Source organism: Phyllobates terribilis, unplaced genomic scaffold, assembly GCF_046119375.1.
Source record: "Phyllobates terribilis strain yellow unplaced genomic scaffold, ASM4611937v1 Scaffold_5__5_contigs__length_657084704, whole genome shotgun sequence".
NCBI classification, from domain to species: domain Eukaryota; kingdom Metazoa; phylum Chordata; class Amphibia; order Anura; family Dendrobatidae; genus Phyllobates; species Phyllobates terribilis.
Window position 1 is genome coordinate 18,221,702 of NW_027362765.1, and position 25,068 is coordinate 18,246,769.

At 44.6% G+C, this 25,068-nt stretch overlaps 1 protein-coding gene across 1 annotated transcript in view; it reads right to left on the reverse strand.

Annotated features, from left to right (window-relative positions):
• The window catches only part of LOC141270844 (uncharacterized), a 56,981-nt gene that overhangs the window by 27,059 nt on the left and 4,854 nt on the right, over window positions 1-25,068 (reverse strand). Inside the window, exons 3-9 of the mRNA XM_073680941.1 lie at window positions 24,136-24,273; window positions 23,827-24,006; window positions 23,620-23,743; window positions 23,439-23,536; window positions 21,588-21,678; window positions 15,287-16,350; window positions 11,997-12,104 (exon numbers count right to left, since the gene is read on the reverse strand). Of these exons, the coding sequence (XP_073537042.1) occupies window positions 11,997-12,104; window positions 15,287-16,350; window positions 21,588-21,678; window positions 23,439-23,536; window positions 23,620-23,743; window positions 23,827-24,006; window positions 24,136-24,222 (1,752 nt within the window). The 5' untranslated portion in view covers window positions 24,223-24,273. The remainder of the gene's footprint in view (window positions 1-11,996; window positions 12,105-15,286; window positions 16,351-21,587; window positions 21,679-23,438; window positions 23,537-23,619; window positions 23,744-23,826; window positions 24,007-24,135; window positions 24,274-25,068) is intronic.

Sequence of the window (25,068 nt, forward strand, 5' to 3'; positions counted from 1 at the left end):
TAAGCACATCATTGATCCTGCCAGAGTAATGCAGGTGGCCCCCGTGAATCTAAATCGTCTCCCTCCCGGTAAGACGTTCGTAACAGTACCTGATCGGAAGAAGATCCTACACTGGGGTCACTCGTCTAAGCTAGCTGGCCACGCCGGTCAGAAAAAGACCCTCCAGCTTATTACCCGGCATTACAGGTGGCCTACCCTGCACAAGGACGTAATAGACTTTGTTTCAGCCTGTGTGTCCTGCGCCCGCAACAAGGTTCCGAGACATCTGCCAGCCGGTCGCCTCCTTCCTCTTCCAGTACCTGCTGCCCCGTGGCAGCATATAGCTATGGACTTTATAACGGATCTCCCTGTCTCTGCCGGTTGTACGGTCATTTGGGTGGTCGCTGACCGCTTTTCCAAGATGGCTCACTTCATTCCCCTGCCGGGCCTCCCGTCTGCACCCGAGCTGGCTAAAGACTTTATCCGCCACATCTTCAGTCTCCATGGCCTGCCCCTCCACATCGTGTCGGATCGTGGGGTTCAGTTCACCTCACGCTTCTGGAGAGCCACATGTAAACTGCTGGACGTCACCCTTGACTTCTCCTCCGCTTACCACCCACAATCCAATGGTCAAGTGGAGCGGATCAATCAGATCCTGACCAGTTACCTCCGGCACTTCTTTAATGCCCACCATTCGGACTGGGTGGATCTCCTACCATGGGCCAAGTTCTCTTACAATAATCACGAGAGCGAATCTTCCTCCAAATCCCCGTTTTTTGTAGTCTTCGGTCAGCATCCTCGGATCCCATTTCCCGTCTCCACCTCGGTGGACAATCCGGCTGCGGAATCTCTCGTTAGCGAATTCTCCTCCATTTGGGAGAGTACCCGATCCGCACTCCTTCAGTCGTCCGAGCGGATGAAAAAACACGCTGACAAAAAACTCCTGGATCCTCCACAATTCCGTCCTGGAGATAAAGTCTGGCTCTCGTCCAAGTATGTCCGGCTCAAGATTCCTTCCTACAAGTTAGGGCCTCGGTTCATCGGCCCACTGGAAGTTATCAAACAAATCAACCCAGTGGCCTATAAATTGAAACTCCCGGCCAACTTGCGGATCCCTAACTCCTTCCATGTATCTCTCCTCAAACCCGTGGTACTTAACTCTTTTTCCAAGTCTACAGGTACGCCTCCTGCTCCAGTTTCCGCTGAAAACGAGTTTGAGGTAGAGAACATTCTGGCCACCAAAAGGGTAAGAGGAAAGACCTTTTTTCTAGTGGATTGGAAGGGGTTTGGTCCTGAGGAGAGAACTTGGGAGCCCCGGGAGAACATCCATGCCCCACTCATCCTTGATAAATTTCTGTCTGGCCTAAAAAAGGGGGGGCCTAAAGGGGGGGTACTGTAGCGTCGGCGTCCCTGCCTCCTGCTAGGCAGGGACGCTGTTCCCCTCACCTCTCCGCTCCGTGCCCGGCGTCCTCCTCCCGCTCTGCTGGCAGCGCGCGCTGCTTACCGGCCACTGTGCTTAGGGCGCGCGCGCTCCCCCTCTCTTAAAGGGGCCGCGCGCGCCGTCCTAAGGAGTCACCGGCCAATGGCCGGAGGACCTCACCATATATAAGGCACTTCCTCCAAAATGGAGGTGCCCGAGCAATGTTGTTGCATAGTCTATCACTCTGCTTCAGCCCTCACGTCCCGTTTCCAGTTACCTGCCAGTTTCCTGTCTGATACCTGCCTGACTCGTGTCTATCTGCTGTTATTCTTGCGGTCCGACAGTCTGCCTACCAGCCCTGCCAGTCTGTCTATGGATCCGGCTGCCCGCTCACCTGGGAGCGCTCATCTGCTACCTGCCTGCTAGCCTACCTGGAGGCTCTGCCGTCACGTGCTGTGACCACCGGCCTGTCCAGAGAATCTTACCCGCTCACCTGGGAGCGCTCACCCGCTACCTGCCTGCTTGCCTACCTGGAGGCTCAGCCGTCACTTGCCGTGACCACCCGCTTGTCCAGAGACTCTCGCCCGCTCACCTGGGAGCGTCCACCCGCTACCTGCCTGCTTGCCTACCTGGAGGCTCAGCCGTCACTTGCCGTGACCACCCGCTTGTCCAGAGACTCTCGCCCGCTTACCTGGGAGCGTCCACCCGCTACCTGCCTGCTAGCCTACCTGGAGGCTTAGCCATCATTTTCCGTGTCCACCCGCCTGTCAAGAGACTTCCCCCGTCACTTGCCGTGATCTCCTGCCCTCTTACCCAGAGACTGTCCCCGTCACTAGCCGTGACTGCCTGCCCGCCTTCCCTGAGTGTCACCCGCGTCCTTACAAGGACTGCCCCTTTGTATAGTTGCTCTGTGGTTCCACCTCCCAGACCCGTTACAACCTCCACCAGGTTGCAAATTAAAAATATTTTTTATCTGCATCTAGCTCTGAAAAAATATTTGGGCTTGTAGCAGTGTATGGGACTTGTTCTATTAGTCCATCTATACTAACCTCCACCAGGTTGCAAATTAAAAATAATTTTTATCTGCATCTAGCTCTGAAAAAATATTTGGGCTTGTAGCAGTGTGTGGGACTTGTTCTATTAGTCCATCTATACTAACCTCCACCAGGTTGCAAATTAAAAATAATTTTTATCTGCATCTAGCTCTGAAAAAATATTTGGGCTTGTAGCAATGCGTGGGACTTGTTCTATTAGTCCATCTATACTAACCTCCACCAGGTTTCAAATTAAAAATAATTTTTATCTGCATCTAGCTCTGAAAAAATATTTGGGCTTGTAGCAGTGTGTGGGACTTGTTCTATTAGTCCATCTATACTAACCTCCACCAGGTTGCAAATTAAAAATAATTTTTATCTGCATCTAGCTCTGGAAAAATATTTGGGCTTGTAGCAGTGTGTGGGACTTGTTCTATTAGTCCATCTATACTAACCTCCACCAGGTTGCAAATTAAAAATAATTTTTATCTGCATCTAGCTCTGAAAAAATATTTGGGCTTGTAGCAGTGTGTGGGACTTGTTCTATTAGTCCATCTATACTAACCTCCACCAGGTTGCAAATTAAAAATAATTTTTATCTGCATCTAGCTCTGAAAAAATATTTGGGCTTGTAGCAGTGTGTGGGACTTGTTCTATTAGTCCATCTATACTAACCTCCACCAGATTGAAAATTAAAAATAATTTTTATCTGCATCTAGCTCTGAAAAAATATTTGGGCTTGTAGCAGTGTGTGGGACTTGTTCTATTAGTCCATCTATACTAACCTCCACCAGGTTGCAAATTAAAAATAATTTTTATCTGCATCTAGCTCTGAAAAAATATTTGGGCTTGTAGCAGTGTGTGGGACTTGTTCTATTAGTCCATCTATACTAACCTCCACCACCTGTGTATGTAATAAAATTGTTTTACTGCATCTAACCCAGCCAATACTTTTGGGCTAATACCACAGTTTGGCCACTCAGCTCTGCTCGGTTTCCATCCATTGTTTTTTGTGCAAACAACTCCAGAGTTGTCAATTAGTTAACCACCAAAATGAGTGGAAAAAGCCTGCTGCTGGTGGAAAGGGGAATAGGCGTGTTGGGAAGGGAAAAAAAGGTTGTGTCCATGGGGTAGGTGTTAAAGCAACAGTAACATCTGCAGAAGAAAGACCATCTTCCAGCCAAACTAAGATGTCTACTTCTTTTAGCGGACAATGTGATAAGATCCTTTTCTTACGGCCACGCCAATCGCTACAAATTCCAGATGAGCCACAAAAACAGCAGGTGCTTCAACGGATATCAAGTGCTCCTTTAAGTGGGCTCTCCTCCACCTCAACTTCAACATCACAAATACTCCAGTCCTCAGAGGTGTCACCCCAATCGCACTTGCTTCCTCACAGCTCCCAAGTCTCCAGCTGCCCATCTGAGTATGGGGTAGAACAGATGGTTGAGTCTGCAGAGCTGTTTACTCATACTATAGCCTGGGAATCAGAGGTCGGCTCCAGAGCTTCTGTGAATCCAGACGAGGAAATGATCTGCACTGATGCCCAGAATCTTTATGAGTCGGATCCAGGACCAGATGCAGAAGGTTCTGACCATAATGTAGACCCTCGTTCCCAAACTGTAACTCCTGTTGGTAGAGACAATGAGGAAGATGATGATGAGACTCAAATACCGGATTGGAGCGACAACTTGAGTTTTTTGTCAGGGCAGGAAGAGGTTGGCTCTGAGGACGACGGGTGTGATAACACACAGGGTGATGATGACGAGGTTGGAGATCCCACTTACTGTCAACCCACAGTCAGCCAAGAGATGAGGTCAGCAGAGGAGGTGGAGAAGGATGCTAGTGACGATGAGGTCAGGTTGCGCCTTATTGGACAGAGACGTAGTACTGGAAGCACGTCAACAACTGCATCCTCAAACACAACTCTGCCTCTGACCACAAGTCGTGGTGGCTCTTCAGGTCGCATGGGTGCTAAGCCTTGCATAGCCTGGGCATTTTTTCAGATCGATAAGGATGACCCAACTCGTGTTATCTGTAACATTTGTCAGCAAAAGCTAAGTAGAGGCCAAAAAATACATAGTTTGAGTACTTCATGCATGAACCGGCACATGGATATGAAGCATAAGTTGCAGTGGGAAGCTCACTGTGCTACAATGCGGCCTAGCCGGCCGGGCCAGCCACCGTCTGCCACATCTTGTGCATCCGCGGCCTCTTCATCCTCTGTGACTGGGGGGACAGCAGTCACACCTGTTTTGGGACGCAGACCTGCCACCTCTTTACCCGCAACAGCCAGTGTGATTGGCAGGTCATCATTTTCTTTGGAGGTGGAAACACCAGCTGGTGTTCAGCGCTGTCCGACATCGATAGCACCACCTTTGGATCAAGGCAACCTAACATGTCCGTCTGCATCTTCCTCACAGACCGGCAGTTTGCCGGGCACACCCTTCTCAGCCCCGTCTAAGCACAACAGCCAGCCCTCGGTCCCTCAGATGTGGACAAGTAAAAGACCATTTCCTCCTAGCCATGAGAAAGCAAAGAGGTTGAATTTCACCATCTGCAAGCTGTTGGCTACAGAAATGCTGCCTTTCCGCCTGGTGGACACAGAAGATTTTCGAGACCTTATGTCCGTCGCAGTGCCCCAGTACCAGATGCCCAGTCGGCACTACTTCTCAAAGAAAGGTGTGCCTGCGCTCCACCAGCATATCGCACACAATATCACCGCTTCTTTGAGAAACTCTGTGTGTGACAGGGTGCATTTCACCACAGACACTTGGACGAGTAGGTATGGACAGGGGCGTTACATGTCGCTGACTGGGCACTGGGTAACTATGGTGACAGCAGGACAAGGGGCTGCTGTCCAAGTCTTACCGTCCCCATGAGTTGTGCATCAATCCTCTTTATCTCGAAGTTCCTCCACTGCTTCTGCCTCCTCAACCTCCTCTCGGTCCTCCACCTGCACCCAAAGCCTGTCTGGTCATGCCACAAGCTTTCTAACTGCGCAGAAGGGATCCTGCACACCTACTTACTATGCTGGCAGCAGGGCTCAACATCATCAGGCGGTTTTTACTTTGAAATGTCTGGTAAATGTGAGTCACACAGCTGAGGAGTTGTGGTCAGCTCTGGAGAACCAGTTTCATGAATGGTTGTCTCCATTGGACCTGAAAACAGGGAAGGCTGTGTGCGACAATGCTGCAAACCTCGGTGTGGCCCTTCGCCGGGGCAATTTCACACACGTGCCTTGTATGGCTCACGTGTTGAACCTGGTTGTCCAGCAATTTTTAGCCCACTATCCCGGACTAGATGGCCTTCTGCAGAGGGCACTGTCGCTGTGTGCTCACTTCCGCCGTTCGCATCCCGCAGCTCAGCGATTTACATCTCTACAGAAGTCGTTGGGCCTGTCACTTCACCGGCTAAAATGCGACGTGCCTACCCGGTGGAATTCAACTCTGCACATGTTGCAGCGACTGTGGCAGCACCGACAAGCCCTGGTGCAATATGTTCTGAAGTATAGCCTGGGCCAACGAGATCCAGAGGTGGGGCAAATCACGCTGGAGGAGAGGCCTCAGATCAGGGACCTATGCACCCTTCTGCACAGTTTTGAAATGGCGACGAAGATGTTTAGTGCTGACGATGCCATTATCAGCATGACTATTCCGGTGATTTACATGCTGGAGTCAGGTGGTGGCACAAGAGGAGGTGGAGGAAGTAGAGGAGGAGGAGTTGTATGCGGAAGGGCTAACATCTGCAAGGTCCAGAAGGTCGGCAGCACCAAGGCGGCAGGCATGTGAGGGTGGGGGAGATGGTTTTACCAGGGCGCATGGTAGCAGCCAAACTAGTGAGGAAGGTGCAGGAGCCCAGGAAGAAATGGAGGACGAACTGATGGAAGACTCATCAGATGAGGGAGACCTTGATCACATTTCTGTTGTGCGAGGTTGGGTGGAGAGGGCAGAGGAAGGAAGCATGATTGTTACCACGCCACCAACACAACAGGGACTTAGTGCTCCTGGATGCGCAAGACACATGAGTGCCTTCTTGCTGCACTACCTGCGACATGACCCTCGAATTGTGAGAATTAGAAATAATCCTGACTACTGGGTTGCCACACTGTTAGATCCCCGGTACAAAAGTAAATTTGCAGAAATTATTCCTGCCATAGAAAGGGATGCACGCATGCAGGAGTATCAGCAGAGACTGTTGCAGAATCTTACATGTGCTTTTCCACAAAACACCAGTGGTGCACGTAGTGAATCTCACAGTTCCAACTTGCCAACCGTGGGACCGTCGAGTGTTCAGCACTCAAACCGTAACAGAAACACAGTATCTGCTGGTAGCATCAATTTTGGGGAATCATTTCACCACTTTTTTAGCCCATCCTTTGCAAGGCCACAGGAGACAAGAAGTCTGACACATAGTCAACGCCTAGAGATGATGGTACAGGAGTATCTCCAAGTAAACATTGAAGCCATGACTGTGTCACTGGACCCTTGCTCTTTTTGGGCTTCCAATCTGGATAAATGGCCAGAGCTCGCCACTTACGCTTTGGAGATCTTGTCATGCCCCGCAGCCAGCGTTCTGTCTGAACGTGTGTTCAGCGCTGCTGGTGGTGTGCTGACAGATAAGCGCACGCGGCTCTCCACTGGTAATGTAGACAGACTCACGTTCATAAAGATGAACAAATCATGGATCCGAAAGGACTTTTCTACCCCTGTGTCATCCTGGGGAGAGTAAAAGCTTGATGATTTGTTAAAATCACCTCACCAACCGTTTTAAGCTTTCAAATTACTAATCATGTTTATCTGTATCTTGGCTGGAAAATAATTTGGGCCTTGTAGCAGTGTGCAGTACTGATTCTATTAGGCCATCTATACTAAACTCCACCAGATTTAAAATTACTAATCATGTTTATCTGTATCTTGGCTGGAAAATAATTTGGGCCTTGTAGCAGTTTGCAGTACTGATTCTATTAGGGCATCTATACTAAACTCCACCAGATTTAAAATTACTAATCATGTTTATCTGTTTCTTGGCTGGAAAATAATTTGGGCCTTGTAGCAGTTTGCAGTACTGATTCTATTAGGCCATCTATACTAAACTCCACCAGATTTAAAATTACTAATCATGTTTATCTGTATCTTGGCTGGAAAATAATTTGGGCCTTGTAGCAGTGTGCAGTACTGATTCTATTAGGCCATCTATACTAAACTCCACCAGATTTAAAATTACTAATCATGTTTATCTGTATCTTGGCTGGAAAATAATTTGGGCCTTGTAGCAGTTTGCAGTACTGATTCTGTTAGGCCATCTATACCAAGCTCCACCAGATTTAAAAGTACTAATCATGTTTATCTGTATCTTGGCTGGAAAATAATTTGGGCCTTGTAGCAGTTTGCAGTACTGATCCTATTAGGCCATCTATACTAAGCTCCACCAGCTTTCAAATTAATAATAATTTTTAGCTGCATCTAGCCCGGAAAATAATTCTGGGGCTCCTAGATGTGCAAGACACATGAGTGCCTTCTTGCTGCACTAGCTGCAACATGGCCCTCAGATTGTCAGAATTCGAAATAATCCTGACTACTGGGTTGCCACACTCTTAGATCTCCCACACTCTTCGATCAACCTTTTCATTTTTATAAAGAACAAAAAAATGGTCATTTTTGAAATTTTAAGCATTAGCAGGTTATTAGAAACTGAAATCAAACAGTTTTCAACTCAAAACTTTATTCTAGGTGATGTTACATTTGCACATAGGACCCCTTGTTCAAAAGGAGCTTCTGAACTCTCTTGTCCATTGAATTTGTCAGGTTTTGGATGGTTTCTGCTTCAATTGTTTTGCATGAGGACAGAATACCCTTCCAGAGCTTTTGCTTAGATGTGAACTGCCTCCCGCCATCATAGACACTCCTTTTGATGATGCTCCAGAGGTTCTCAATGGGGTTCAGGTCAGGGGAGCATGGGTCCCACACCATAAGTTTGTCCCCTTTTATGCCCATAGCAGCCAGAGATACAGATGTGTTATGTGCAGCATGAGACGGTGCATTATCATGCATGAAAATGATCTTGCGGTTCTTCTTCTTGAACCATGGCAGGAAGTGCTGTTTGAGAAGCTCCACATACATTATGGAGTTAATCTTTACCCCTTCAGGGATCCTAAAGGGGCCGACAATCTCTCTCCCCATGATTCCAGCCCAAAACATTACTCCACCTCCTCCTTGTTGGCGCCGTAGCCGTGTTTGCATGGGGTGTCCATCAACCAGCCATCCTCCACTCCATCCATCTGGACCATCGAGCGTTGCATAGCACTCATCGGTGAACAAAACAGTTTTGAAGTCAGTCTTCATGTATTGTTTGGCCCAATTGGAGCCGTTTCTGCTTGTGTACAGTGGATAGAGGAGGTCGACAGGATGGCTTACGCACAGCTGCAAACCTCTGAAGGACCCTGCATCTGTTGTTCGGGGGACGTTGGAGGCACCAGCAGCTTCCAAAACTTGTCTGCTATGACAAGGCTTTTTTGCCGCTGCTCTTTTAACCTGACGTAATTGCCTGTAGGAAAGAGTCCTCAATTTTCCCTTATCAGCACGCACACGTGTGTACTGTGAATCAGCTACATTCGTCTTGATTGTGCGATGATCAGGATGAAGTGTCTTGGCAATGTTGATTGTAGTCATGCCTTGACCTAAACACTCCACAATTTGTTGCTTCTCAGCAGCCGACACATCCTTTTTCTTTCCCATTTTGGCAGAAAATGTAGGCTGCTTAATAATGTGGGACAGCCTTCTTAAGTAGTCTTGCCTTTCATTGGACACACCTGCCAAACTAATTTGCACAGGTGTCTGCAATTGCTTACAGTGATATAAAGAGCCCTGACACACATCACCATCAATGAGTTTAACTGACAAACAAAAAAATTCTTACCTTATCACTCCTAAACACTTTTTGCATAATAATTTGGAACACAGTGTACATGTGCTTTTCCACAAAACACCAGTGGTTCACGTAGTGAATCTTACAGTTCTAACTTGCCAACCGTGGTCTGTATGGAGTTGTTCAATAAATGGCCCAAAATTAAGATAACATAGACGGGAGAGGTCTCTATGAATACGAATTCCTAAGTATTTGATACCCTGTGAGGGCCAGGCAAAGGGAAAGTTGGACTGGATGGAATCCTGTATGGATTTGGGGAGGGAGACATCAAGGGCCTCAGACTTTGCTGCATTGATTTTAAAATTTGACCATGTAACAAAGTGATCTATTTCAGCCATAACAGCAGGGATGGATATATGTGATTGATATATACTAGGACATCATCAGCAAATGCAGAGCACTTGTACTCAGTGCCTCCCACCTCAATCCACCTAATATTGGGGTTATGGCGAATTGATGAGAGCAGGTGTTCCGTCACTAGGATGTATAAAAGAGGGGACAGAGGACATCCCTGCCTTGTCCCATTGGTGATTATGAAAGGTGATGAAAATGTTCCATTTATCTTCAGCCTAGGTGACGTATTCCGATACAGGGCCGTGATTTTGGCTATAAAAGGGTCCCCTAGACCCCTACCCCAAGCTTTTTAAGAGAATAATATATGGCGTGCCAGGAGACTCTATGGAATGCTTTCTCAGCATCCAACGAGAGTATCTAATTACAAATTTTTAACTGCATCTAGCCCAGGAAATACTTTGTGCCTAGTAGCAGTGTCTGCTAGTCAGCGGATTATCCCAGCTGTCAAGCAAGCTACACCACCTGTAGTTTGGACACTTAATTTTTTAAAAGGAAATGCTTCGGGCCCCCGGAACACTCATTGAAGAGCATCGGGAGGCACCCCAAGGCACAGGGGCTGGGACTGGCGGTAGGACGCCTTGCGGTGGACCGCAAAGCTCGATCCTTATAAAAGCTTTTTAACTGCAGCAGCTTTAGTGAACGCTACTGGAGCTGGAATTCCCGCGGCTGCTGGCATCAGACTTGCCCTCCAATAGATCCTTGTAAAAGGATTTAAAGTGTACTCATTCAAATTAGAGAGACAATTTAAATTAAAAAGCTTAGACCTGCCTCCACCGCAGGGGGGCTCGCTCGACCCACCAGCGGACAGGCACCAGTATTGGGAGAGGGGGGCTGGCCGTCAGGGTCCACCGCAACTCTGGCACAAACCCGGTGACACGGAGGTCGCACGGGCAGGAACGGACTGGCCGTGTCGGCTTCGCACTTTTTTGGTTTTAGAAGGGCATGACATGCCTATATATGTGTCTCCTCCTTCTTTTACTCCTCCGCCTCTTTTCTTTTCGCATGACTATATGTACTTGTCACTTTTCCATGTGGTAGTTGTGTCTTCTGAGCAGTTTGTCAGCTTTTGGACACCTTTGAAGTGTTTTCTATGTGTTTTCTATGTGTTCCTATGTGTTTTTGTTTGCCTGCCATTGGTTTTAACGGTGTTCGACGAACAGTTCGGCGAACATACGGGTGTTCGACGAACCGAACCGAACTCGAACACTACGGGGGTGGCTCAACACTAATTCTAAGTTAAAGAGAACCTCTCAGCAGGATTTTGCTAAGTAAACTACAGGCAGTGTCATGTTGAGGCTGTTGCACTGATTAATATGATACCTATGGTGAAGAAATCCGTCTTCTGGTTCTTGTGTAATCAGTGTTTGCAGTTTTGAGTTAATGATATGCTCGTGCTCCGGGGCGGGACTGTAGGCGGGGTCTTATCCTGGTGCTCTAGGCCACATCAGCAAGATAAGACCTGTCCACAGCCTGCCCAAAACACAAGTATGTTCCTCATCACAGAGACAACCAGTCAGAGGTTATTACACAAGAACCTCAAGACAGATTTCTTCACAGGTACCATATTAATCAGTGCAACTGCCTCAACAGGACACTGCCTGTAGTTTACTTAGCAAAATCCTGCTCACAGGTTCGCTTTAAGTTGTTTTTCTTGATGCCAGTCCAATGTTTGTCATCTTACTCTGTGTTCATTACCTGTAGTGACAAGGTTAGCATGCTTGTCGGCCAGTGCACTAGCCAGGGCTAGTTGAGGTGACAGTCAGGAACTAGGCACATGACAGCGGCAGGGAGGGGGGGGGGGGCGGAAGGACCCGCATAGGATGTTAGGGGAGCTTAGGGACAGACACAGGTTAGTGTCAGGAGGTGTCCCATCCCTCGCTCCCTACCGTTAGGGCCTTCCTCCCCCTTTTCCATCCCGTTGTATTTTATGTTGTGCCGTCCACCAGACATCGTTGTGTCCAAGCTTGACAGATTGATTAGCAGCAATGATGATGTTGAGGCTGGTTAGCTAATTGAATGAGGAGCCATCAGTTAAGAGGTGATTCTTAGGTTTCTCGTCCAGCTGCCACAGAATTTCGATGTATCCAATGGACCAGGTTCTTTGAATCAATGTGCACTAAGTCTAATGCTGATATTAAATCCATGGGGGAAACTCTCAGATCATATCCTCAAGCCTTATAGTGTCATGCGGAAAATACAGAACAAATAACTGGCTGTGCACATCGTACAGATGGCAATGGAAAAATATTTATATGCTTTTATAATCTGTAACACAGACTGACATATTCCTTCAGCTTCAGGAGGTAGTAATAAAAGCCATACTTTTTGTAAATCTGTAAGGCGAGGGTGGCTGTATTGTACCAGGGTAACATTTTCCCAATTTCTCCAAACTGAAAGAGAAAGTCGCCAAAAGGTGCAGAGTCTATTCGAAAAGGGGAATCAGTGTAACACCAGTTCTAAGAATCATGTCCTGTGCATAATTTTTTACTTGAAAGAATACCACAAATACATGGAATATTCATTTTATTTAATTTCACCTAGCTAAATCAGATGTCATACTTTGCAGTGATGAAGGGCAATACCCTGAAACACAGTCTGAAAATTAAGTTTGCCTTTTATGCTAAGTCATATTGCAAGGCTCGTTAAAAAGTTGATATTGACAATTAGGATCACTGCTTCCAATAGGTGGCGCTAGAGTTCTAGTCCTCTTCCTCTCTGAAGAGACAATTTGCATATTCAATTTAATCTGAAATTTACATCATGCTGGATTTCACATAACTTACAATTTTGCCACTATATTATCAATTCACATAACAATTAAACTCCAAGTAAAGCAACCAAATCACTCTAACCCTAGACAAGTTGCTTGTTGGGTGTAGTCTTTAAAACAGAGTTGCTTTTGGGAGGTTTCTGCTGTTCTGGCTTCTTTGGAGCATTGCTAATGAGACTTGACACATTCCATTCCAGAAAAATCTGCACTACAAAATGGCGCTCCTTTCCTTCCAAGCCTTTCAGTGTGCCCGAATTGTAGTTTTTGACCACATAAGGGGTAATTAGAATACTCAGGAGAAATTGAATTACAAATTATGGGGTTCTCATCTCCTGTAAATCTAAAAAACTTGGGTCTAAACCAACATTACTGTGGAAACAATGGATTTTTTCATCAAAGTTTGTTAGAAAATTCTGTTAAACATTGCATTGCATACCCAGATTCATTCATTTACTGGTATATTTTATAAAATGGGGTCACTTTTAGTGTTTCTGCTGTTCTGGCACCTCAAGAGCTCTGCTAATGCTGCAGTCTTCTTAAACTATTCCAACAAAATGTGCACTCTAAATAGGTTGTCTTCCCTTTCCAAGACCCGCTATGTGCCTTCTAAGTTTCTGACCATGTCGGGTATTGCTGTATTCTGGGCTAGTTATGTAACAAATTGGGGAATCCTATTGCCAGTAGTAAAAATCAAAAATTTGGGCAAAAATAACATTTTAGTGGAACAAATTAAATTTTCAATTTAATTTTAGTCTGAGGGGTAACCTTTTTCCTTGTGGCTTACACTCTGACTTTTAGGATTGCTGCTTCCAATAGGTGGTGCTAAAGTTCTAGTCCCCTTCCTCTCTGAAGAGAACATTTACATATATAATTCCACAAGGAGCATGCATGGCTTATAAAAGTCTCCTCACTCTGACATGCCAGGCTTGGCTTAGCACTCTCCACAAGGAAAACCGTTGCCACTCAGACCTCTATTTAGAGCCTCTCACCTAGTCAAATCAGATGTCATACTCTGCACTGATGAGGGGCAACACCCCGAAACACCATAACTGCAAATTGAGATTCTGGTTTGGCTTTTATCCTAAGTCATATTGCAAGTCTTGTTAAAGAGTCAATATTGACTTTTAGGATTGATACTTCCTGTAGGTGGCACTAGAGTTCTAGTCCTCTTTCTCCTGAAGAGACATTTTGCATATTTAGTTTAACTTTAAAAATTCTATGAAACACATGGGCTTAAACTGCTCACTATACCCATAGATAAAGTCATTATGGGTTGTAGTTTGAGGATTTCTGCTGTAATGGCAAGTGGGACATGGAATCTAGAAACTATTTCAGAAAAATCTACTGTCCACAATTGTGTTCCTTCCCGATGGAAACTTGCTGCTAAACTTTCAAGTTTTCAACCAACCTTAAAGGGGTTGTCCACTACTTTTACATTAATGTATGATCAGCCGGGGTCCCGCACGCAGCACCCCCGCCGATCAGCTGTTATCGGTGCCGGCAGCCGCCGGCCGGAGGTGCTCACCTGTGGGGCTCCACCGTCAAGTGGTAGTGGCGGGGCGGTGTACTGCACATCCACTTCCCATTCAATTGAATAGGAGGCAGATGTGCAGTACACCGCGGCGGCCACTACCACTTGACGGCAGAGCCCCGCAGACGAGCACTTCCGGCCGCCGGCACAGATAACAGCTGATCGGCGGGGGTGCCACGTGCGGGACCCCGGCTGATCATACATTGATGCCCTATCCCATGGATAGGGCATCAATGTAAAAGCAGTGGACAACCTCTTTAAAAAAAGGACATTTGAAAAAGTATGTGTAAAGAAGATATGATAAATGTTATTAAGGGGAACCTGTCATGTCCTTAAACATTATTCAACTGTAGATATAGGGTTAATCTGCAGTTTAATAGCGCAAGGAAAATTCCTGAGCGCAGCACTGAATGTACAGTTACTGGGAGGAAATTAGTTTTATTCCTCCCAGCAGCCATCGGCTTTCAGTCATAGAGGATGGCTGCCGTGGCTTCAGTCACCACTCAGTACACAGGGAGCATCAGATGTAAGCATGCCCTGACACATTGACTGACAGCTGTCTGTACACTGATACGCTCCAGAGACAACTTATAGTCAATGTTCCAGGACTTGCTTACTGCCACCGCTCACTTAGTAACGACTGAAGCCGCACCGCCTCGCTTTAATGACTGAAAGGAGGCTGCTGGAAGGAATACAGTTAATTTAACCGTATATCGTCAGATTAATAGTGTTTGGGGACATGACGGGTTCTCTCTAACTATTTTGTGTTATATGACTAACTACTGTAAGGGCAAATCTTGACACCTTTCAGATATTTTCATACATAAATTAAAAATATATTCACCTAACTTTACCAATAACAAAGTATAATTTGACATGAAAAAAATCTCAAAATTGTTGGGATATGTAGAAATGTTCCAAAGTTATCATATAAAATGGTGTATCTCAGAATTTAAATATGGGACTGTCCACAAGATGAAAACTGACTGTGTCCTCAAGGGGTTAACAAGAGTTGATTTATCACTATAAAAGTATCTCACATACTGAACAATACAATGGCTTTACTCATATGTCTAATAAGATTTGATTTAATATTTCACATTCTGCTCATACATATGGCTTTGGTTATGTAGGAATTCTGATTTAATTTCTTGTTTAACACATTTCCCACATTATTCACAAGAAAACGGCTTTTCCCCTGTGTGAACTTTCTTATGTCTAATAAGATTTGATTTACGTTTAAAACAGTTTTCACATTCAGTACATTAATATAGTTTCTCCCCTTTGTGACTTCTCTCATGTTTAATAAGATTCGATTTTTGGTTAAAACATTTCCCACATTCTGAACATGAGAACATATTTTCTACTATGTGAGTTCTCACATGCCTTATAAGATTTGATTTTGTAGTATAACTTTTTCCACATTCTGGACATGCATATGACTTTGCTCTTGTGTGAGTATTATGATGTGTAATAAGATTTGATTTAATGTTAAAACATTTTCCACATTCTGAACATGAATATGGCTTCTCCCCTGTGTGGGTTCTCTCATGATTAATAAGGTTTCTTTTTTGGTTAAAAGATTTCCCACATTCTGAACAAGAAAATTGCTTTATACCAGTGTGAAGTCTCTGATGTCTAACAAGACATAATTTCCGTTTAAAACATTTTTCACATTCTGAACATGAATATTGCTTCTCCGTTGTATGAATTCTCTCATGATTATTAAGATTTCTTTTTTGGTTAAAAGATTTTCCACATTTTGAACATGAAAATGGCTTTACTCCTGTGTGAATTGTCTGATGTCTAGCAAGACACGATTTCTGTTTAAAACATTTTCTACATTCTGAACATGTATATGGCTTCTCCCCTGTGTGAGTTCTCTGATGTGCAGTAAGATTTGATTTCTTGGTAAAACATTTCCCACATTCTGAACATGAATATGGCTTCTCCCCTGTGTGAGTTCTCCGATGTCTAATAAGAGCTGCTTTCACGCGAAAACATTTCCCACATTCTTCACAAGAAAATGGTTTCTCCCCTGTGTGAATTTTCATATGTGTCATAAGATTTGATTTCTTGTGAAAACATTTTCCACAATCTGAACATGAATATGGCTTCTTCCCTGTGTGACCTCTTTGATTTATAACACTCTTTCTTAGACATTTATTTTTCTTAACAGTCTGTGATGAATCAGATGATAGATCTTTGCTTTGAAGGCCTTGAGGTACATCTGCGATAATTACAGGCTTTTTATAAGTATCCTGCATGCTATGACCATCATATGATTTACACTTTAAAGATATCTGATGTCCCTCTGAGCTCCTGACACATTTACCTGCCAAAAACAGAAAAGATTTTATTATTTTTGAATGATATCACCTGAAAAAATGTCCATACAACTTGCAAAGCATGCAGTGGACACTACTTAACTACTTAAAGGCCCCCTTAATAAGTAAAAAACATATACCTACCTCTCTGACAGGCGCCGCTGTGGTGAGGTCAGCGCTAATTTCAGCGGACACCATTTGCGATCATATAATATCAGAATGTCACATTACTGCCTAGAATCGCAGCACTGACATTGTAGGAGCAGCGCCGATCTGGTATGTAACATAGGGATTCACGCTCTCTGGCAGGCATTAGGCTTTAGGTAGCGTTCACACTGGCAATGTAGTTTTGTTCCAAACACATGCAGTTTTTATGGCTTTCCACAGGTTGCTCAGCAACAAAACAAACTCAAACATAAATCCCTAACTTTGTCCAGGCGCTAACTAAACAGAACAGACCAGACTCTGGCTACTCAGACACGGCTGAGCTAGCCTAAGCTCAGGCAAACAAAACGGTTCTCTGCACACGGTCTGTGCAGGCTCTTCTCAGTTCCAAGACACCTCCAGTCTGCTCTGCTTCCCCAGCAGACTGACACTCACACACTCGACTCTGCTCAATATCCAGCAGACGGACACTCCCTCAAGAGACTACCACTCCATTAATCTACTTCCTACAGGTGAATCTAAATCAAGATCCTGCAGAGTTGGGATTTAACCCTGTCCTTACCAGCTATGCTACAGTAACTCTTTATTTTTATATTATACGGGACACTTATTAAACAGTTAATAATTATTTATTTATATAGCCATTGATTCCATGGTGCTGTACATAAGGAGGGGTTACATACCAAATACAGATATCACTTACAGTAAACAAACTAACAATGATAAACTGGTACAGAGGGAGGAGGACCCTGCCCTTGCGGGCTTACATTCTACAGGAATGTGGAAAGAGACAGTATGTTGGCGCGTTGCAGTAGCTCCGGTGTTGTTGAGGTGGCAGCAGGCAAGGCCATGGCAGGCTGTAAGCTTGTTTGAAGAGATGGGTTTTCAGGTTCCGTCTGAAGGAGTGTGGCGGATAATTGGACGTGTTGAGGCACAGAATTCCATAGGATGGGGGATATTAGGGAGAAATCTTGGAGGTGATTGGGCGAGGAATGAATAAGTGTGGAAGAGAGAAGGTCTTGGGAGGACCGGAGATTACGTAAGGGAATATATCGGGAGATTAATTCAGAGATGTACAGAGGAGAGAGGTTATGAATGGCTTTGTAGGTCAGTGTTAGTTGGTTTAACTGGTTACGCTGGGCAATTGGGAGCCAGTGAAAGGACTTGCAAAGGGGGATAGCAGAGGAGTAGCGAGGTGAGAGATGAACAAGTCGTACAGCAGAGTTGAGGATGGACTGGAGGGGTGCAAGAGTGTTAGCTGGAAGGCCACAGACGAGGATGTTGCAGTAGTCGAGGCGGGAGATGATGCGGCATGCACAAGTAGTTTAGTAGATGGAGGGTTGAAAAAAAGCACGGATTCTGGAAATATTTTTGAAATGGAGGCGACAGGAGGTGGCGAGAGCTTGGATGTGGGGTTTGAAGGACAGGGCAGAGTCAAGGGTTACTCCGAGGCAGCAGATTGCTGGTACAGGGGAAAGTATGATGTCATTTATTGTGATAGAAAGGTCAGGTGGGGGAAGATATGCGAGATGGGGGAAAGGTGAGGAGTTCAGTTTTGTCCACATTGAGTTTGAGGAAGCGGGAGGAGAAGAAGGAGGATATGGCTTCTAGACATGCTGGGATTCTGGACAGCAGAGAGGTTACATCTGGGCCAGAAAGGTAGATCTGGGTGTCATGAGCATACAGATGGTACTGAAAGCAATGGGATTTTATGAGCTGTCCCAGGCCAAGGATATAGATTGAGAAGAGTAGGGGTCCTAGGACAGAACCTTGAGGGACTCCTACAGAGAGGGGGCGGGGTTAGGAGGTAGTGTGGGTGCTGGAGACGCTAAATGTGCGATTAGAAAGGTATGAGGAGATCCAGGATAGGGCAAGGTTTTTGATGCCAAAGAAAGAGAGGATCTGTAGTAGGAGGCAGTGGTCAACTGTGTCGAAAGCAGAGGACAGGTCAAGAAGGAGGAGTACAGAGAATTGTCTGTTAGCTTTGGCTGTAAGCAAGTCATTTGTGATTTTGGTAAGGGCAGTTTCAGTGGAATGGTGGGGGCAGAAGCCGGATTGTCGGTTGTCGAAGAGAGAGTCAGATGAGAAGTGAGAGGAAAGTTCACCGTGAACGTGTTGCTCAAGGAGTTTGGAGGCAAATGGGAGCAGCGATATGGGGTGGTAGCTGGACAAGGCGGTCGGGTCGAGGGATGGCTTTTTGAGGATGGGCATGATTGTGGCAAGTTTGAAGGCAGCAGGAAAGGTACCAGACGTTAGTGATAGGTTGAAGAGATGGGTTAGGGATGGGGTGGGTGTGGGGATGAGGTTGGGGAGGAGGTGGGATGGGATGAGGTCGAATGCACAAGTGGTAAGGTGTGATTTGGAGAGGAGACGAGTAAGGTCTCCTTCCGTGATGTTGGGAATGGAGGTTATGGGGGGGAAGGGCAATGGTCTGGAAAACAAAGGGTTGTGGTGGTTGGACAGTAAAGACTTGCCTTGTTTGGTCAATCTTGTTTTTGAAGTGCATGGCAAACTCCTCAGCAGAGATGACGGAGGTTGGAGGGGGCAGTGGACGGCGGAGGAGAAATTTAAAAGTGTTCAATAGCTGTTTGGGGTTGTAGGATAAGGAAGATATGAGGGTTGTGAAATAGGCCTGTTTAGCAGAGACATTCAGAAACACTTGGCACTCTTTGAAAATAAGTTCCTTTTATTTGCATTCATATAGCGTTAAACGTTTTCGGTCCTGATACAGACCTTCATCAGAACTGAATTTTTTTTTTGTATGGAGCTCCCAGAAAAACGCGCTTGTGTGTGCAACTGAAGTCGCTTGAGGAGAGCAACTCAATCTTGGTTTCATCAGTCCACAGGACCTTCTTCCAAAAAGAAATTGGCTTCTCCAAATGTGCTTTTGCATACCTCAGCCGACTCTGCATCACTCTCCCATACAGCTTCTCCTTGTGCAAAGTTGTATAGTTGACCGATGCACAGTGACACCATCTGCAGCAAGTTGATGCTGCAGCTCTCTGGAGGTGGTCTGAGGATTGTCCTTGATTGATCTCACCATTCTTCTTCTCTGCCTTTCTGATGTTTTTCTTGGCCTGCCACTTCTGGCCTTAACAAGAACTGTCCCTGTGTTCTTCCATTTCCTTACTATGTTCCTCACAGTGGAAACTGACAGGTTAAATCTCTGAGACAGCTTTTTGTATCCTTCCCCTGAACAACTATGTTGAATAATCTTTGTTTTCAGATCATTTGACAGTTGTTTTGAGGAGCCCATGATGCCACTCTTCAGAGGAGATTCAAACAGGAGAACAACTTGCAAGTGGCCACTTTAAGTAGCTTTTCTCATGATTGCATACACCTGGCTATGAAGTTCAAATCTCAATGAGGTTACAAAACCAAAAAAAGTGCTTTAGTAAGTCAGTAAAAAGTAGGTAGGAGTATTTAAAACAAGAAAATGATAAGGGTGCCCATACTTATGCACCTGTCAAATTTTGTTTGAATGCAGATTGCACATTTTCTGTTAGTACAATAAACCTCATTTCAAGGCAGAAACATTACTGTGTCCAACAGTTATTACATATATCAAACTGAAATAATTGTTGCAAAAACACCAATTTTTATAAAACATTAAGCTTAAGATTAATAGGGGTGCCCAAACTTTTTCATATAACTGTACATATAATTCCTCTGTAAAATATATACATACACACACACACACACACACACACACACAGCCCCTCTGAATAAAGCAGCCCCCCATCTCCACATACTGCCTCTAGCCCAACTGTGTCCCCTTTCACATTAATACATTCAATGCTTGGCTCCTTCAGGAGCTCTCACCAGAGCCCGTGCTCAGCGCGCTGTCTCTGCTCCTCTGCGGCCCGGGCACAGGCACAGTGTGATGAGGTCAGTATCTGGATGACGTCATCACACTGCTGCACGTCGGACCCAGGGCTAACAGGAGCTCCTCTGCCTCAGTCCCGGCGCAGCATTGATCAAATGCAATCATGTCTAAAAGACGCAAATACATTTGAACAAAGAAGCGGAGCGTCGTGCGTGCAACGGCGGGCCTGGCGTGGGTGCCCACAGAGAGGGCTCTGAGTGCCACCTCGGGCACGCGTGCCATAGGTTCGCCACCGCTGACCTAGGAGATACATTTTAGACATTTAATCTCATTGGGAAAAATCTTTTCCACAGATCTAAATTTTTTTCACGAAAAGTAAATCTTCATAAGAAGGAATATGAGCAGCGTTCCCGTCACCCATAGTACTGATCTTCCATCCTCCTAATAATCTCCTGTCATTTGGCGATATGTCTCCATGTTCTGTGATCATACAGTCATTATATATGAATCTAATAAAGTCTTATGGTCCCCAAATAGGTTAGAATCCCTCATCAGCACAGACAGTAGATTGCGAAGAAATTAGCCTCAGTCTCAAAGGTATATTTCATGTCCATATTCCACCTGTGTTATTACATCCACATTATATTTGTGTTGTCATCTACACTAGTATCACATTTTTATCCATGTAATGTGCATTTTGGCTGAAGGAGAAAAAATACAGCTAAATAACTGACTGCACAAAGAACATAAAAGACGTAACATAAAATTGTACCAACCAGGGAATGACGGCCCCCAGGGCAAATAAATATCAGGGTCAGATGGAAATATTGGACCCAAAAAAAATTCCAACCGAACGAAATTTGTTTTATCTCTTTGTTGAAAGGTTTTTATAGAGATTTGTCACCCAACTTTTATGGATTGGTTAAGAATTAATTATGACACAGCACATATATACAATTATGTGCAAAAGAAGGTTGTTATCAAGCCTACATAAGCTTTTGGAACAACCTGCCTACCGAGTTCATTCAAATTCTGTATGCAAGTACCTGAATATTGATTGGATTTAGATTTGTCTTTTTTTCTGTCACTTTGCATTTTGTAAATTGATAAAAATAAACTATTAACACTTCTATTTTGAAGGGTTCTTACTGTGCAGCATTTTGTTCACTCCTGCTTAAGAACTGTTGCACAGTACTGTATATACTGCCATAAGAAGAATCTGTGACTTCTCTGTATTTAGTGGTTACTACTCACCTGGGCGGTTATCTGTAGGAATCTCCTCTTTACACCACTCATCACCCCTCACATATGTCTCTGTAGTATTAATATGGGTCAGATATTCACTCTGAAACAAATATTGTAAAAATCACAGACAGATGGAGAAGTTCCATCTATGATCAGCTCTAATCCTGCCATCACCACCGTCCTCATTACACAAGTATAAAACATACAGGTGCTTCTCACAAAATTAGAATACCCTCAAAAATGTAATATATTTCAATTCTTCAATACAAAAAGTGAAACTCATATATTATATAGAGTCATTACAAACAGAGTGATCTATTTCAAGAGTTTATTTCTGTTAATGTTGATGATTATGGCTTCCAGCCAATGAAAACAAAGAAGTCATTATCTCAGTAAATTAGAATACTTTATAACAACAGCTTGAAAAATGATTTTAAAATCCGAAATGTTGGACTACTGAAATGTATGTTCAGTAAATGCATTCAACACTTGGTCGGGGCTCCTTTTGCATCAATTACTGCATCAATGCGGTGTGGCATGGAGACGATCAGCCTGTGGCACTGCTGAGGTGTTATTGCAAGCCCAGGTTGCTTTGATAGCAGCCTTCTGCTCGTCTGCATTGTTGGGTCTTGTATCTCTCATCTTCCTCTTGACAATACCCCATAGATTCTCTATGGGGTTAAGGTCAGACAAGTTTGCTGGCCAATCAAGCACAGTGATACTGTTGTTTTAAAACCAGGTATTAGTACTTTTGGCCGTGTGGACAGGTGCCAAGTCCTGCTGGAGAACGAAACTTCCATCTCCAAAAAGCTTGTCGGCAGAGGGAAGCATGAAGTGCTCTAAAATTTCCTGGTATACGGCTGCACTGACTTTGGTCTTGATAAAACACAGTGGATCTACACCAGCAGATGACATGGCTCCCCAAACCATCACTGATTGTGGAAACTTCACACTAAACCTCAAGCAGCTTGGATTGTGGCTTCTCCACTCTTTCTCCAGACTCTGGGACCTTGATTTCCAAAATAAATGCAAAATTTACTTTCATCTGAAAACAACACATTGGACCACTGAGCAACAGTCCAGGTCTTTTTCTCCTTGGCCCAGGTAAGACGCTTCTGGCATTGTCTATTGGTCATGAGTGGCTTGACACAAGGAATGCGACACTTGTAGCCCATGTCCTGGATATGTCTGTGTGTGGTGGCTCTTGAAGTAATGACTCCAGCAGCAGTCCACTCCTTGTGAATCTCCCCCAAATGTTTGAATGGCCTTTTCTTAACAATCCTTTCAAGTCTGCGGTTATCCCAGTTGCTTGTGCACCTTTTTCTACCACACTTTTTCCTTACACTCAACTATCCATTCATATGCTTGGATACAGCACTCTGTGAACAGCCAGCTTCTTTAGCAATGACTTTTTGTGGCTTACCCTCCTTGTGGAGTGTGTCAATGACTGCCTTCTGGACATCTGTCAAGTCAGCAGTCTTCACCATGATTGTGGAGCCTACTGAAACAGATTAAGGGACATTTTTAAATGCTAAGGAAGCCTTTGCAGGTGTTTTTTGTTAATTATTCTAATTTACTGAGATAATGACTTTTGTGTTTTCATTGGCTGTAATCCATAATCATCAACATTAACAGAAATAAACACTTGAACTAGATCACCCTGTTTGTAATGACTCTATATAATATACGAGTTTAACTTTTTGTATTGCAGAACTGAAATAAATTAACTTTTTGATGATATTCTAATTTTGTGAGAAGCACCTGTATAATACTGGTGGATAAAACAAGACTGAACACAAGAACCTTCACAGCCGTCTACACATCATAGGGGAGATCTCATGTCACTTTCTCTCCATCTACCTCATGATCCTGAGGAACATTGGGCTCTTCTAGTGTACAGTTCTGTGGAAGAAGAGGACGGGGACATCTCTCTGGTGTTGTCCTCTTGTGGGTTAGAACTGGAGGAGAAATATACAGGGACTGACTTCATTCTTTACATACAGATAATTATAGGCCTTGTGTATTTAGTTTTGTCTATTACCTGGTGATGCGAGGGGCTGGGGAACCTCCATCATGACGTCCTTGTACAGATCTTTGTTTCCTTCTAAATACTCCCACTCCTCAATGGAGAAATAAACGGTAACATCCTGACACCTTACAGGAACCTGACACATATAATGATACCGTCATCCCTCCGATACCTTCATAGCATTACTGTATAATGTCCCAGCATTCCCAGCAGTGTCACCTCTCCTGTCAGCAGCTCAATCATCTTGTAGGCGAGTTCTAGGATCTTCTGGTCATTGATGTCCTCATGTATCAGGGGGTGAGGTGGAGGCCCAGTGATTGGGCTCAGGGGTCTTCCCCATCCCCCAGACACAGGGTCCTGACAGTGCTTACTAGAGGTCTTCTTCACTACTGTGTAATCCTGGTTATGGAGAGACACATTAATACATCTCATTACAGACATTTTTAGAGTCCTCACCTCTCCAGTTCTGTTCATCTATTATTCCCATAGATAAGAATGATGTAATGTGACGTCATCAGAATCTCTCACCTCTCCAGTAAGCTGGAAGATGATCTCTAGGGTGAGGTGTAATATCCTCTCCACCATCTTGTCTCTGTCCCTATCCATTCTTGACATGTCAGGAAAATTATGAAGATCTCAATAACTAGTTTTCAATACTGTAGAAACCTAAATAGGAAGAAGATGAACCGGTGTAAAAACATACAAAATACCATGTAAAATACAGTTGTGATGCCAGTATAAATCAATAATGTTGTAGAGCACTTTATACATCAAGAGTTCACATAGGGGGTAACTAAGTCTTATCAGTTAGGATCACGAAAGTCATAAATGAATCACCTGATTCATGCTGCCCAAACCTCAGGCAGCATGAATCAGAGCCTGGCTGCACAATTGGGTAAAAAATTTTTGTAGCGCTCTGGCGTTTTAGAGAAGATATACTTTGAATATCTGGCTGGGGACCATAGTTGGAAACTAGTTTGGCACTGATCATGGCCAGCTTTTCCCAGTGCTGCAAGAGCTGATTGACTGGTCTTGGGGGCACGAGTGCATTTTTGTCTAAGTTCCATATTTGTCAAAGTGCACAGCAATTAAACATGGTAACTAAACATTGTAGGAGACGCTATGCAATATACCCAAACAAATTTGTTTCCAAGTTCACTTGAGCTACTAAATGTTTTCCCATATTTATTTGCGCCTTCTGTTTCTGCTGCTGTTTTCTTCCAAATTTACCACACTGCCCTTTCACACATTCATTTCCACATCAGTCCCACTTCCCCCCTCCTCTCCCATGTGCAGTTCACATGCCCTTCTCACATTCATAAAACACTCAAATCCATCCTCTCCCAACTTATAATGAAGGAGACGCTCTCACAATTCAGAGAAAACTCCCCTAACCATGGCCCTCCTTGCACCATTTTTGTTGCTAATCTCATAATCATTCATTTCATGCCTTCTACTGTA